General features: G+C 35.7%; 2 protein-coding genes and 1 pseudogene across 3 annotated transcripts; all 3 read left to right on the forward strand.

Annotated features, from left to right (window-relative positions):
- The first annotated feature begins 1,748 nt into the window (after positions 1-1,748).
- Positions 1,749-5,571, forward strand: LOC114739793 (O-glucosyltransferase rumi homolog; annotated as a pseudogene).
- Positions 5,572-6,481: 910 nt separating this feature from the next.
- On the forward strand, positions 6,482-13,241 carry LOC114739790 (uncharacterized). Of its 2 annotated transcripts, XM_028927866.1 has the most exons (13): positions 6,482-6,674; positions 6,777-6,978; positions 7,296-7,370; positions 7,527-7,628; positions 8,111-8,151; positions 8,807-8,920; positions 9,299-9,413; positions 9,514-9,704; positions 9,807-9,923; positions 10,609-10,689; positions 11,015-11,253; positions 12,120-12,159; positions 12,379-13,241. In XM_028927866.1, the coding sequence occupies exons 1-13, from the start codon at positions 6,627-6,629 to the stop codon at positions 12,925-12,927; spliced, it is 1,914 nt and encodes a 637-aa protein (XP_028783699.1). In that variant the 5' UTR covers positions 6,482-6,626; the 3' UTR covers positions 12,928-13,241. The 2 variants fall into 2 exon arrangements, with proteins under 2 accessions (XP_028783699.1, XP_028783700.1); XM_028927867.1 differs by lacking the exon at positions 6,482-6,674 and having other exon boundaries at positions 6,899-6,978; positions 7,277-7,370.
- A 755-nt stretch (positions 13,242-13,996) lies between these two features.
- On the forward strand, positions 13,997-15,555 carry LOC114739794 (LIM domain-containing protein PLIM2c-like). The gene is made up of 5 exons (XM_028927870.1): positions 13,997-14,131; positions 14,438-14,537; positions 14,659-14,687; positions 15,061-15,150; positions 15,253-15,555. The coding sequence occupies exons 1-5, from the start codon at positions 13,997-13,999 to the stop codon at positions 15,553-15,555; spliced, it is 657 nt and encodes a 218-aa protein (XP_028783703.1).
- Positions 15,556-15,659: the final 104 nt, after the last annotated feature.

Below are 15,659 nucleotides of genomic sequence, written 5' to 3' on the forward strand. Positions count from 1 at the left end.
TCAACTTTAACTACTTTTGGAAATATGAAACTGTTAAATAACTTTAAAATGTTTGAACTAATACTTTTCATAAAAACATAGTAATTAAATATATACTAATACAATTCAAAAAACGCAAACTTATGACTTTTTAATATATATGGCTTTGTTTGGGATGGCTTTTAGGTCATGAAAATTAACTTTTTTTTGCGCCAACGTATCAAAATTAAAATTTTGAATTAAAAAGTAATTGAAGCTCAAAATGATGTTTGACATACATGATTTCTTATTTTTAATTTAAAATTTCTAAAATTGATTTTTTTAATACATCATACAAACAAATTATTGTCTAACTGGGTGGACCCAAGTTTACCCTAATAAATTTACATAAAAAAGAGATTATGGGTAAAGTTGTAAAAAAGAATTATGAATAAAATTGCACTAACTGGGTGTACTTAAGAAATAAAATTAGAAATAAAATTACATATTTACCTTATAAAATTTTAATAAACTGGATTATTTATAATTAATAAATAGTGTGTTGGCAAAAAAAAAAAAAGTGTAATATTTCTTCCGATTCTTTCTATAGAACCTTGGAGTGATTGGCTTTGATCCTTTTTATTAAACACTTTTCTGAGGGCTGCTTTGTAATCGTGTTATGCCTTGTGTATTTACTTGTTCTTTTGAATAAATTTATTCCATTAAAAAAACACTTTTCTGGACATTACAACTAACTAAATTAATAAAAGTTCTTAATTATTAAAATACTCATTCATAGGAAGTAACAAATTGCATAGAGATTTAAAAAAAACCACTAGTATATATCCCACCACTATATTTGTTCTTAAAAAAATTCTAAAAAAAAATATTTTAAAATTACAAAATCTCAAATTAAGAATGATGATGATTTTACATCGGGCGGGCACCAGTGACGTTGGATTATGTAGCAAACAGCCAGCTGCCAGCTTAAATAATCAATATCCATATTACATTAACCCGAAAACCTTTTTTTAAAAAAATTGACCCAGATTAACTAAGGGATCAATATAAGACGATAAGGGGACTCGTACTGTTTTTTTAAAGAATATCCAGATTGTACTTTCATATTTCTTATCGTGGTAAGCTAATATGTGATAGTAAAAACATTTTAAAAAGATAGCACTTAATTACTACTCCTGTTCTTAATATAGGACTCAATTCTTGAGTTGGTTTTGGTCCTAAATATAAGACTCATTTCTCATATTTATTAATTTTCTTAAATTACCCCTATAGATACTTCTCAACCATAATCAAGTAAAAAAGGGAGAGGGGTATTAAGAAAGATGATTTTGGTGTTTAGGAAAAATGGTTATTTTTCTATAATTAACTAACTTACCTAATTTCCTAATCTAATCAAATTAGTTAAATGGGTTTATATTAACGACCGGAGGAGTACTATAAATAGTTAACTTAATTAGTTTTTTTTTTTAAATCTATTAGACGAGGCAACTAATCTTATGTTAAATATTAAAGACAGGATGCATGGAAAGAAAAGTTAAGAAACGAGACTTATAAAGAAGGGGTCAACATTTTGTAATTATGAGTGATGGGACCTTCTTTCTCCCCCTCCTCCTCTCGCAGTCCTCCACATGCACAGATCAAACTCACCCAAACACGTTTTGAGGATTCCATATATGTCACCAGCAACAATCAAACTCTGTAAATATATCTGACCCAGAAGTGAGCAGAACTATACATACATATATCACAGAGAAAGCTCAGGGGAGAGCATGAAGAAAGATAACGAGATATACCTGAAACTCTTCTGGGTCGTTCTTCTTCCTCCAATCCTCGTCAGAGACTGCGGTGGCTGTACCAGTGGTGGCCCATGAAGACTCCGGCATCGGCTGCTGCCACCACCATAGTCGTCGTCGTCTTCTGCTTCGTGGCCACTCTATTATCTTCCTTCGCCGGCAGGTTTGACGTGGTGAGTTCAATATCAATTATCACGCACCATTAACTTATTATATTCAAGCGCGCATGCCATTTAATTACCAAACTCACAGATGCATTTTCTCATGATCAGTTTTTATTTTATCTGTTTACTCAAATGTAAGTAAGAAGTTGTTCAAAATTTTGGTTTTGGCATGACCAGTGGTAGTTTTCCTTTATCTGCTTCACTAAACATCGTTTCATCGAAATTACCCAGTGGATTTGCTCACAAGTGTAGATGGTAATTCAACCATATTCACTGTTCATATGATGCTATGGGTTTAGCTCAAGTATTTTCAGATTTCAACAGATCAGTAACAGTGATATTGATGGGTTTTGCGTCGATCTGGTTTTCTGTATTTAAAATTAAACTCATTCAGTTGGCTGGATAAATTATAAGGAAATTATGGGTCCACTGTGAATCCCAGCACTTATATTTGCTTGTATAATTCCGGGGGAGAAGCATTTATGAAAGTATTAATTATTAATAGCATATATAATAAAGATGAATTCTTTCCATTGGAATTTTAGGAAAATTTTTACCAGAAATTTGTTTTGCCCTGATTAATTAATTCAGATTCTAAGTGCACTAGTGATCAGTTATAGAAATAAAATTCACTTTATACCCCCATATAAAATATGGGGCTACAATTAATTCATCTATATATATATAAGAAAACAAATGTGTACGTACAGTAAGTAGAAAAATGAATAATACTTTTTTTTTTTTTTTTAAAATAATTTATGGGCTTTGGTATTTGTAGTCAATATTTGCAGGAGTTTCCAGGTCAGAAGAGAAGCTTCTTCCCCCACCAATCAGGCAAGAATTCCCTCTGAAATGCGCCAAACAAAACGAGACGCAAACATGCTCAAGAGACTACCCGGCCAGGCACAATCCTAGCCGTCCATGGAACCGCACGTGTCCCGCCCACTTCAGATTCATCCACGAAGATCTACGGCCCTGGAGGGAGACGGGAATCACGAGGGACATGGTGGAGGGGGCGAGAAGGACGGCCCATTTTAGGGTGGTGATCCTGGACGGGAGGGTGTACGTGGACACGTATAGGAAGTCAATACAGACCAGAGATCTGTTTACTCTGTGGGGCATATTGCAACTCACGAGATGGTACCCGTCCAAATTGCCTGATTTGGAGATGATGTTTGACTGTGATGATAGGCCCGTCGTAGCTTCCCGGCATCACCGTGGACCACAGGCCAGCCCACCACCCTTGTTTCGATATTGCTCCGACGACCGGAGTTTAGACATCGTCTTTCCGGATTGGTCCTTTTGGGGATGGTAATTATTTCATAATCCTGACATATATGTTTAAGAAAGTGCTTTTTTTTTTTTCAAAAAAAATCTTAGTACTCCCCCCCCCCCCCAAAAAGAAAAAACGTCATATATCAATATCAACCAACGGAGTCAGAAGACATAGCAAAATTCAGAAAATTAATACAAATCAACCCACCCCTATCTTAACTTTTTCAGTCGAAACTTTAGCATCCTTATCCAATAGTTTCAACTTTCAACAAAAGATGAGGGGGGGCAAATCCAACTAGATGGGCATATCTCCTCGATAGTAGCCTTAATGAGCTAATCAGCAACTAAGTTAGTCTCTCTAAGAATCCAAATTATTAAATGATTCCTAATGAATTTTCTTTTAAGAGAGGATATTTTTAATGAAGATGTACGATTTCCAGTCAGAATTTATGATGCAAGACACAATTCTTGATCGTCATATTTCCAGCTCATATGTTGTTTATAGTGTACTGGAATGCTTCCCCATTGCCCTTGCTTAACCCATGTTGTCTTGCATTTTCTCACACAACGATTCCGCAACCATCCAAACTAATCTCTCACCACAAAATTGATAACTTCATCTGGTTTTTCCGCAAAAGCACAGTCTAATAAATTGATTTCAAATGAGGCTTACTGTTTGCTATTTATAAATAATGCATTCCACATGTTATGTATTGATATTGATTGTGAATTTAGCTTGATATGCTTCAATTCTCTAGAATATAGATGTTAATCAAATCATTTTTACGCCCATTAATGTTGTGAACTCATGATAGGGCTGAGATAAATTTAAAGCCATGGAAAGATACATTAGAAGATATAAAAGAAGGGAACAAGAAGATCAAGTGGGAGGACAGAGTGCCTTACGCTTATTGGAAGGGAAACCCTCACGTGGCTCCTACCAGAAGAGACCTTATGAAGTGTAATGTTTCTAATGAACATGATTGGAACACTCGTATCTACGTTCAGGTATTCAACTTTCTATGTTTCAATAATCTGGTATGTCGATAAATGACAAATCATAACCAACATGCACGAACTCCTAATTCAGTGTGAGGACATTCTTTGACATGTCATGCATTTGTTGAAAGTACTTGATAACACATTAAAACTTGTGGCTATTTTTGATTGTGCTGATCAGTTATAATATATGTTATGTGTTTGAATTCATGACAGGATTGGGTACAAGAGTCCAAACAAGGGTATAAAGCATCCAAGTTAGAGGACCAATGCACCCATAGGTAGGGAAGGGTCCTTTATCAGAAACCCTGTTGCGTTCTATTCCAAATCTGGTTTGTGAGGCTTGATTCCACAGCTAACTCATTCATTACATTGTACAGCTGTTGGATTGTGCCCTTTTCTAGCTCTTAGCCACTGAATCAAGCTAACAAAACAGATTTTGGATAGAAGAGAATATCAAGGATCAACTTTCCTTTATCTATAGCCATATTCAAACTTTATTTAACAGCAGAGATTTGTGCTGGAGTATCATTTTGTTTTGTTTTGTTGTGGTTAGGTATAAGATATACATAGAAGGATGGGCATGGTCGGTGAGTGAGAAATACATACTGGCTTGTGATGCTATGACACTGTACGTAAGGCCAAAGTACTATGACTTCTTCATCAGAGGCATGATGCCTTTACAACACTATTGGCCCGTCAGTGATTCTTCCAAGTGCACTTCTCTCAAATTTGCTGTTGAATGGGGCAACAATCACACTCATCAGGTAATATTAACACTGCCACTTGAAAACCAAAACCAAGCCATTCTTGCTAAGTTATTAGTTTAATCCAAAGAAGAGAAATGTTTTGGTTTGAGCAGGCTCAGGCAATAGGGGAAGCTGCTAGCAGGTTCATGCAGGAGGACTTGAAAATAGACTATGTATACGACTACATGTTTCATCTTTTGAACGAATATGCAAAGCTGTTAAAGTTCAAACCAACAGTGCCTCCTACAGCTACGGAGCTGTGTCCAGAAACAATGGCGTGTGGTGCACAAGGAAACTGGAGGAAGTTCATGGAGGAGTCGCTCGTCAAGTTTCCCAGTGATTCACTTCCATGCTCAATTCCTCCTGATGATGTTTCCTTCCTGAAAGATTTCCGGGACAGAAAAGCTAATGCAACCAGACAGGCACAACTATGGGAAAAGGAATATTGGCAGAGTCAAATCAAGGCAGAGTAGATTGGGGAATTTCTTCTGATACGGAGGAAATTATGCAGAGTTTCATACCTCCAAGGATTTACTTTGTTGTAACTTTCAATAGGTTCTTTGCATTCGATCATATTCGATCATATGATTTATTTGGTATATAAGATAAAGTGATGAAATGGAATTTACTTGTACATTTATTATGTTTCTCTTATTTCTTTTGCCTTCCCTTCTTCCAACCGTAAACCCTGTGATCCCTCAGACACAAGCGCTTCTTCCATCTCTCAACATCAGCAAACCCGATCTCTTTAAATGTCAGAGGACGAGTAGATTTGTTTTATAGAGGACATTTTGCAACTCATTGCCCTGGGGTTAAAGGAGGCGCTCCTGATATTTTGGATGGTAAGAGATGGTAATATTTGTGGGAACAAGGAGATGTATTCTTCTCATTTTTCTTCTTTTTTATGGCATATCTGATGGGGTAAGACCATCAGAAAAAACTATAAGATATATCATAATATTAATATATATACTCCTCCGATCTTTAATATAAGACCCATTGAACTAATTTGTTTAGATTAAGGAAGTTAGGTAAGTTAGTTAATTATAAGAAAAGTGACATATTTTTCCTAAAATACCATAGTCATCTTTCTTAATACCCCCTCTCTCTTATACTTAATTATGGTTGAAGGAGTATCCATGGGGGTAATTTAGAGAAAATTGATAAATATGAGGAATGAGTCTTATGTTTAGGACCAAAACTAACTCAAGAATTGTGTCTTATATTAAGGACGGGAGGAGTATATATATATATATATAAATGTATGTACGTATATATAAAATTCAACGTTATCTGGCACGTGCCGCTGAGGTGGCACGTCTCTATTTATACACGTAGGCATTCGAAAAATTCGCCTCCTCCAGTACGGAAGAGTTTGCTTGCTAGTTGCTAATGCTGTCTTCGTGGAGATGATCATAGGAGCCCAGTTCCACTAACCAGTTTTGTGGTGACTAGATTTTTTTCCCTCGTCCTTTTCCTTTCACCCTTTTTTTTTTTGGTTTTTGAATTTTTCTTTTTTCACCCGCGCGAAAAAACAATTTCTTTCGCTGCGTTCGCTTCCGAATTATTATATTCAGAGCGGTAATCATCTTCGAATATAATCTTCATAATCGGTATATCTGCATTCGTATGTGAATAACAGCAGGAGAACCCGGTGACACAAAGTGATGGAAACCAAGGATGGAGAAGAAATCCATAACTGTTCGATCAAGCTGGTAAAATTCTTGTTCCTTCGCTAATGTTCTCTTTCTAGTCATTCCCATTCATCTACCAGTTAAGTCAGCAGAGCAGTTCACTGTGTTGATATTTTATTACAGAGAAATTGTCCCAAGAGGCGAAGGGATAAGGTTTACATTGGCTGTGGAGCAGGGTTTGGTGGTGACAGGCCTTTGGCTGCTCTTAAGTTGCTCAGAAGAGCCAAAGAACTAAACTACCTGGTGCTTGAATGCCTGGCAGAGCGTACTCTTGCTGATCGTTATCGAATCATGGTTTCTGGAGGCGATGGGTATGATTCGCGGAGTAAGTGTTTCCTGGGAGGGCAACTTGTGTATTGCTACATCGTGGAATATCGAGATTCATTTCTAGCACTGAGCTCAACAACAAAATAAAAATTCTGAATGAAGTCTACTTTGTCTTCTTCATGCTTTTATTTCAGCCGCTTTTGAATGAGTAATGCGGTTATGTTTACGTCTGTATCTTCTACCTAAGCCGTGTCACCAGTTGCACCTTCTGAGTGATACAATCGAATTAGTGAAAGTTCAACTGATCTTTTTACTATGCTGTCTTTTTCATTTTTCTAATTTTAAGTTCGTGGTAGTTGTAAACTTCTATTGCAGTATCTGACTGGATGCATACATTGCTGCCTCAAGCTACAGAGAGAGGAACTTGCATAATTACCAATATGGGTGCAAGTAAGAATTTTTAAGACTTCACATATTGGATCACTTGATGCTGTTGAGTGTCAAGAGAGTTCATATGATAGCATAGTGCTTGTGGTTTGCATTGACGCAGTATCTAAATAGATGCATTTCATTTTTCTAACTTAGTCCTTTCTTTGTTTCTTAAAGTGGACCCGCTGGGTGCTCAAGCAAAAGTCTTAGAAATAGCTAGCAGCCTGGGGCTTAATGTTTCTGTTGCTGTTGCTCATGAGATATCCACCGCCAGTTTAGGTATTTAAATTTCATTGCACACTTTACTTTGTAGTTCAAATGAATTCTGCAAATATGAAGAGGCATTTTGAAATATCAATTCGAATGCAATTCTATTTATTTGTCTATGGAATTTCATTTTACCTACTATTACAACTTAGATTTTCCATTATGTTTGATGTATACTGGGTGATTGCACCTTTAGGAAGACGGTTTTAGTGCGACAATGGTGTGGAGATTGTTTCTGCTTCTTTGATTGATGAACACTTTGGAAGAATCCAATTGGTAGGAGCTGTTGCACCTAGACCTGATTTTATAATAAGCAGTTCGCACTTCCATTTCTAACTTTCTAGGACTTAACCTTATAGTTATATCTGCTTTCTGTTTTGTCTTTTGCCATTAGCTTCTTTAAAGGGCCTTTCTGAGGTTTTCTTATTATTCATTCCGCTTAACTTTGCGACATTAGATCTTTATAATATTCGAACTTCGTCTATTTTTTTCAGGTTCAGGATGCTTACCTGAGAGATTGCATAACATGGAGGGTGTAAGAATCTAGTCTCTTGGGTGCATCTGCTATCATATATTTAATGCATTATCTGTCATTTCTCTTTCTGGCTTCAAGTTATTTGTTGATAACCAACCAATTCTCTCTTTCTGCAGAAAATTGTCAATTTATTTTCCTTCATATTTGCTATTGAAGTGACAGCTTTGTTTTTTTCCTGTCTGGCTTTACTATTGCATTTTCATATGAAAAATCTTGACTCACGATATTTTTGCATTGTTTCTTCATTTATTTAAAATGTACTAAGAATTAGGAGATGCAGGAAGTTGCGAATTTATTTTCCTTTATATTTGTTCATCGAAGTGACAGCTTTGTTTTTTCCTGTTTGCTTCTGCTATTGCATTGTCATTTGAGAAATCTTACAAAATTTATTGATGTTTCAAGAATTTAGGAAATTAGTGATAAATTTTTTTTTCCCCAGTTTAGTTGATCCTCAATAGTTGTTTAAAGGATTTGACCGAAGTTAATTGTTATTGCATATCATCTTTCTTTAATTGAGGAATTTAGCCATAATTAGAAGATATTGGCCCGTATTAGCCCATACAACATGCACATTAAAAGAACAAATTTGCATTTGCATTTTCATGACAATTGTGCTGTAAAAGTATTCAAGTTTTATATATAATTATTTGTGAAGGGTGTCAGCACCTACCTGGGAGCAGCTCCTATTGTTCGTTGTCTTGAAAAGTACCAACCAAATGTGATAATCACTTCAAGAATTGCTGATGCTGCTTTATTCTTGTCACCTATGGTATGGAATCTGATATTTTTGTCTCATCCTAATCCCCAGCTATTCCTCCATCGAAGTGTGTTCTTATTTGAAGGAACTGAATTGTACTTTTGTACAGAAGGATTCAGTTGTGGGATTTGTTGGGTTTGTACAATTATTCATATTTTAGGTTACAAAATAGATTCTTTAGTTTAAGGAGATAAATAGAGACTTCAACTAACTTATCCATTAAAGAAGATCAATGAAGAAAGTGACCCGGTGAGAGAGTAACAATAGGTTCTTAATGGGATTCATTGAATTAATTGGGCATTCTTTAAGGAAAAAATAATTTGTTTTCTGTGGAGCATGCTGCATACCAACTACATTAAATTTTTGGTGATTATGCTGGTATATGTGTAGGTTTATGAGCTGGGTTGGAATTGGGATGACTTAAATCAACTAGCACAAGGATCTCTGGCTGGGCACCTTCTAGAGTGTGGCTGCCAACTCACTGGTGGATATTTCATGCATCCAGGTCTGCTTATGTTGCATATCTCTTTCCTAGCATATAAGATACAACTTTGGAATTTGGGCGAATAAATAGATTCTCTTAAATTTCATCTTACACATTGTAGGAGACAAGTATCGAGATATACCCTTTGAGAAGCTACTGGATTTATCACTTCCTTATGCTGAAGTTTGTTTTGATGGACAAGTGTGTGTAGCAAAGGCGGAAGGTAGTGGTGGAGTACTAAATTTCGGTACATGTGCTGAACAACTACTTTATGAGGTTGGAGATCCTGGTGCTTATGTGACCCCTGATTTAGTAAGTTTAGTGTCATGTTGGTCATGCTATTTGACAAAAAGAAGGTACTGTTATGATCAGAAGATGGCATATGGGGAAAATTTTCATCTTGTTCTTGAACAGGTTGTTGATTTTCAGAATGTTACTTTCCTTCCAATTTCAAGCTGTAGTGTTCTCTGCATTGGGGCAAAACCCTCCATTAAACCAGTTCCTAATGAACTTCTGCAGTTGGTTCCAAAGGTGTGATTTTTAATCCTTGTCTTCAGAAGAGCATGTAGGACTTGAATTAAATAAATTAGGAACTTACTTCCACGATCTTATCTTAGTTTTTCTTTTTCCTGTCATAAAAAGTGGTCCTATTGCACTGTCTTGTGTGGTGATAGTTTATTGTTTAGTCTTGGCTGTCATCCTGCTGTAGTTGTAAGATCCAAGCTACTTCTCAATCAACTGCATACTTTGTTTGAAATGTTATGCATATAATGGTCAACTTGGACATCTTCTGGACAAAAGAAAAAACTTTGACTTCTGATAACTTTTGAGGGTTATTTTACGGTGATGCTTTTCAATGGCATTAACATAGTGTATACCATACAATCTTACATTTCATTTTACTTTCTTTTTCATTTTAATTTCTTTTTTAAGTAAAAATATTTTGTATTGCATGCCCTCCTGCTGCATGAAAATTAGCTGCTCAATTTCAGAAACAATATGAAATAATTTAGGCTTTTTTTTTTCTGAAATAATATTTTAGAGGCAGCTTTGCCTTCAGTCACCTTCTTCTTCATTATGTTTGAGAGCTTGTTTGTGGCTTTAATTATGTAAGATATTAGCCGATATTTCAATGCACGATTTGTTTCCTGAAGTTTGTACAAAGGAGGCATTCGGTTTTTCCCATTTGTTTTGATGCATCATATACCTTTTTCAGGAGTGCGGATGGAAGGGATGGGGAGAGATATCTTATGGTGGCTATGAATGTGTCAAACGTGCTAAAGCTGCTGAATTTTTGGTAACTTTTACAACCTTTTCATGAAGCAAACATTCAGACCAGTGAGACGTAATGATTCTTTTTGTTCCGTGTACTTTAATGAATTACTCCCTGCGGCCCTTTTTATAAACTCCAATTAATTAATTTATGCAAATTAAGAAAGTTAGTTAAAATTAGTTAACTCTCAATAAAAATAACTAGTTAGAGGAGCTAAGTTGACTAGTTAGGAAGTTTTATAGTTAGTTAAGGTACTAGGTGAAAGAAATTAATGCTTTGGACAAAACATGCAACTGCTTGGTCCTTGCTGCTCTCCATCAATTAACATTTTGTTCATGTACTTGATTAGGTTAGATCATGGATGGGAGAATCGTTTCCCAATCTTAACTCCCAAATTCTTGCTTATATAATTGGAGTTGATAGCCTAAAGGCTACCAGCATTGATGCAAATTCTTCATCCTGGGAGACTAGTGAAGATATAAGGTTACGGATGGATGGACTGTTTGCACAGAAGGAACATGCTGTCCAATTTACTAGAGAATTTACGGCATTGTATACAAATGGGCCTGCTGGTGGCGGTGGTATCAGGTCAATGCTCTTCGACATCCTCCATTTAAGTCTAGTATGCAAAATTTTTTTAATTAAAGTTCTTCCTGTGGAGTATTTATATATGTAAATATTGCGTCAGGGTTCAATTGACAGTCTTTATCTTCTTATTTGGCATTTGACGAGTTCACAGGAAAAAAAAAAGCTGAAATTTTAATTTTGCATCGAATTAGCATTTCTGAATTTGTTGGAAGCACCAATAATTACGTAGTTATTTCTATGTTGTCAATATAACCTTCCACCATGTAATTTTGATCTCTTCTGGCGTCTTTGCGGTCATCTGCTAATTTGGTCTATTGCTGGTTATAGAGGGATTGAATGGCGCTTTTATACTGACGCATTGCGTCCTTTTGTTTTGTTTTGTTTTGTTTCTTCGTCTTTTACTTTCTTAGAATGATATATTCTCTATTCTTAAATCTAAATCTTTCTGAAATGAAAATTTCTTTTATAAATATTTATGAAAGAAAAAAATGTTCTGAAATCAAGGAAGAACTAACCGCATATGTACTTTTTCTGTCATTTAGTTTTGTTGCCGGATTGGTCATTGATAGATTGTTGTGAAGAAGAAGTATCAAGTATATAACCTGCAATTTGCAATTTCATTAGTTTCACTTGGCTTTTGAAAACTGTTCCTGTTTTGATTGCTATCATATAAATGGATCATTGCCCGGTTAGCTGAACTTCTAAATGAGGTGGGTCCCAAAAATTGAAACTGGGTTTGTTTGAATACAAAGAGCTACTTTATTCCGTAAACTTAATGATAGATATTTTTCCTTCTTGTTATGATCTTCGATGCCCAATAACCTTTATAATAACTGTGATAAGTTTTTCCTGTTTCTTGAATGCAGTACTGGAGTGAAGAAAGAAATTCTTCTAGAAAAGAGATTGGTATTCTTCTCTCTCTTGACCACTGTTATACCCGTACACGCATATGCCTGCACGTAAACCTCACTTATGTGCACTTTATAATCAAAACTAAATAAATTTTCTGTTTTCATCCTTTAATCTTGTTAGATTATATTGTTTATTTATTTATTTTGCAAATAAAATTAGTGAAAAGTTAGAAGGCCGTGATTTCTTGACTAATCAAGACACTAATCCCTACAGGTTAGGCGAGAGGATGTTTTCTGGCGAATTGATGTGAAGAGCTGCAGGACAAGCCCTTCAGATAAAGTGGTCGTTCCTGAATGCAATCTGACTCATACATTGATATGGCCAATACATGTACAAGCTGAAACTGACAATTCTTTCTCAGAATTAGCTTCACCTGCCCCTTCTGGCCAGAAGATTCCTCTGTACCGCTTAGCCCACAGCCGAGCTGGTGATAAAGGAAATGATTTAAACTTTTCTCTTATCCCACATTTCCCCCCTGATGTTGAGAGGTTGAAGCAGATTATCACGCCCCAGTGGGTAAAAGCAGTGGTCTCTCCTCTTTTGAAGTTGTCTGCTTTGGACTTAGATGCAGGAAGTGAAAGATACAGATGGATGAATGATAATGTTAAGGTAGAGATATATGAAGTCAAGGGAATCCAGTCGTTGAATGTTGTTGTCAGAAACATCCTAGATGGTGGCGTCAACTGCTCTCGAAGAATTGATCGCCATGGAAAGACCATTTCAGATCTCTTTCTCTGCCAACAAGTAGTATTGCCTCCATGATCGTGTCTGCCATTGGATGACCTTGGCCTCATGAGTTTTACCCATTACGACAGTTTCCTTATTTTTCTGTATTTGTCCAGACTAAATCCCCTAGAGGGCATTAGTTTTCATTTGTTGTTGAGAGCAGTAATAAGGTTTGATCATCACAAAATATGTTCAAGCCTGGAACTTGCTTTGCTTGAAGCAGGCTAGTATAGTCTTTTTAACGTTTTTTTTTTTTTTCCCTTGGGTAATAGTCTTTTTGATGTTGAAAACTTGAAATTGAACCAATGGGTGGAAATGGAAGGAGCACATAAGCAGGAGGATACACCTGATATCAGTTTACATATTATTTGACATTAAATATGAGTGGTTTAAATTTTATTATTTTATAATTCTTAATTACTACTTTTAAATTCACAGTTAAAAATTATTATCGAATATATGTGAGAGTAAGTGCAAATATAAGACGTTTTAATTAAATTAGTAATATAGCGTAAAATATATCAGAACGTAATACTTATGTTAAGGATACAAAATAAGAATATTAAAAATACAAAATAAATTAAAATTTTGTAAACTTCAATATACTGTTTTCGAGAGGAACCCGGTGCACTCGCGCCATTTTAAAAGGACAATTATTTGGGCACAACTATCATTTCAACCTTAAACTACACTCTAAATTTAAGTATCCCTGTCGGCGTCTCAGACTCATTGATTTAATTACTTATGTGACAAGGGTTTAATTTAATTAGTTATGTTTAAATGCATCATTCTTTAATTGTGGAGCCTTGAAAAAGTCAAAAGGAAGCAACCCTTCATTCACTCCAATCAATTGGATTGCATCCACAAATCACGCCTTAAGTTTTCCATCTTTGTCTCAAAATATTTCCTAACACATAATCTAACCCAATCAACCAATGGCTCTGTTTTATCGTTCCATTTTGTAGTATGAGTCCTGTCTCTTTCAGCATCCCTTCAATCCTCAGTTATATCGTTTGGGTCAGTTAAGGAACAGCAGAAACACACATACAATATACAGTACATATATTTGTACGCACGTTGTAATTTGTTTGTTTAAGGAAGAGAAATGGCATTTACAGGAACATTGGATAAATGCAATGCATGTGATAAGACTGTGTATGTGGTGGATCTGTTGTCTCTTGAGGGAGTTCCTTACCATAAATCTTGCTTTAGATGCAGTCACTGCAAGGGGTTCCTTTCGGTATCCTCCTTTGTTTTTATGTCTGTACTATTTCTTTTGCCGATTTTATCCTCAGTTTCATGTCTTTTTCTTCAAAAATTGATGAAATTTAGTTTACATGTGAACTATGACACATCTTTTAGTCTTAATAATTAGAAGAAGTGGTGATAAGAATTTGATCTTTTTAGAGGTCCTATTGAGCTGGAATCAATTTGAGTCAAGTTCAGTAAATTCATAAAGAGGATGAAATTCTCAGAATCTTGATATTTGAAAGTTATATTTAAACTGCAATGAATGTGAATCAAACAAAGTTAATATGATGGGCAGATGAGTAGCTACTCCTCAATGGATGGAGTTCTGTATTGCAAGCCTCATTTTGAGCAGCTTTTCAAGGAATCTGGAAATTTCAGCAAGAACTTTCACACAGGTAATGACAACATGATCAATCTTTCATCTCATTTCATTTCTTTCAGTGTTAAGCAGTGCAGATTATTGCTTCCATTCATAAGTTTCCATTTAACTGACAAACTTTTTCACAAACATTGCAGCAAAGTCTTCTGAAAAATCACATGAGACGGTATGCTCGATATCCTCCCTTTTTTGTATGCTTTTTCTAACAAACTCTAAGGATATTCTTGGTAGAAACAATATAAGAGCCATCTGATATTATTATTGAAGAATGAGGGTTCAGAGTTTAAGTTTATTTGCTGTCATGATAGTTAAAAATTGATTTAGTTGACTGAAAGAAGCTTATGGGCATATGGCTGAAGGTATTTGTATTTGTTTTGAGCCATCCGTATATAATGTAAAAACTCTTTAAGAAGTCGCAAGCCGTGAGTAGCATGATTTATTCATCAGACTCTGTGCAACACATTGACCCACTGTAATCGTTCATTTGCAATACTCTTGCTGAAATAACCTTTTTTCTCCTCTTCCTGGGATGTGAACAGAGCAAGAACTCAAATAAACTCTCTTCATTGTTCAGTGGAACCCAGGACAAATGTGCAGTTTGCACTAAAACTGTCTATCCTCTGGAAAAGGTTTGTAATTTCAAATGCTTCCCACTCAGAATTGTGATGTAAACAGGAAGAAAAAAGTTGCAGGCCTTGTTAAATATAAACTTGTGTTTGTTGTTGCAAAAGGTGACACTGGAAGGAGAATGCTACCACAAGACTTGCTTTAGGTGTGCTCATGCAGGGTGTCCTCTCACACACTCCTCCTATGCTGCACTTGACGGTGTCCTGTATTGCAGGCACCACTTTGCTCAACTTTTCATGGAGAAAGGAGATTACAACCATGTCAAGCAAGTCACTGCTCACAAAAAGAACACTGCTTCTCATGATCAGTCTGACCACCTTGCAGATGGCTCTCACTCAGATAAACATCCATCTCAGGACCAAAATGACGATGACACTAAACATGAACAACAAGATGCACAATCTTGAATATAAGTTGAAAATGAAACAAACAATGAATCATATATTTATTTCTTTGAAAATTCTTACGTATACTCTCTCTAGAGTCAATCTAGCTTCTTTTCCCTTCACTT

The sequence above is a fragment of the Neltuma alba genome, unplaced genomic scaffold, assembly GCF_004799145.2.
Source record: "Neltuma alba isolate B1F8T4 unplaced genomic scaffold, ASM479914v2 tig00002908_pilon, whole genome shotgun sequence".
NCBI classification, from domain to species: domain Eukaryota; kingdom Viridiplantae; phylum Streptophyta; class Magnoliopsida; order Fabales; family Fabaceae; genus Neltuma; species Neltuma alba.

Bases quoted from the DNA above. Each gene is read 5' to 3' on its own strand.
- LOC114739790 (XM_028927866.1), top strand. From the start codon at position 6,627: ATGGAAACCAAGGATGGAGAAGAAATCCATAACTGTTCGATCAAGCTG. The intron at 8,152-8,806 runs GTAAGAATCTAG...TTATTTGTGAAG, and splicing joins GATTGCATAACATGGAGGGT to GGTGTCAGCACCTACCTGGG. The intron at 11,254-12,119 runs GTCAATGCTCTT...TCTTGAATGCAG, and splicing joins GCTGGTGGCGGTGGTATCAG to TACTGGAGTGAAGAAAGAAA.
- LOC114739794 (XM_028927870.1), top strand. From the start codon at position 13,997: ATGGCATTTACAGGAACATTGGATAAATGCAATGCATGTGATAAGACT. The intron at 14,132-14,437 runs GTATCCTCCTTT...TATGATGGGCAG, and splicing joins ACTGCAAGGGGTTCCTTTCG to ATGAGTAGCTACTCCTCAAT. The intron at 15,151-15,252 runs GTTTGTAATTTC...TTGTTGCAAAAG, and splicing joins CTGTCTATCCTCTGGAAAAG to GTGACACTGGAAGGAGAATG.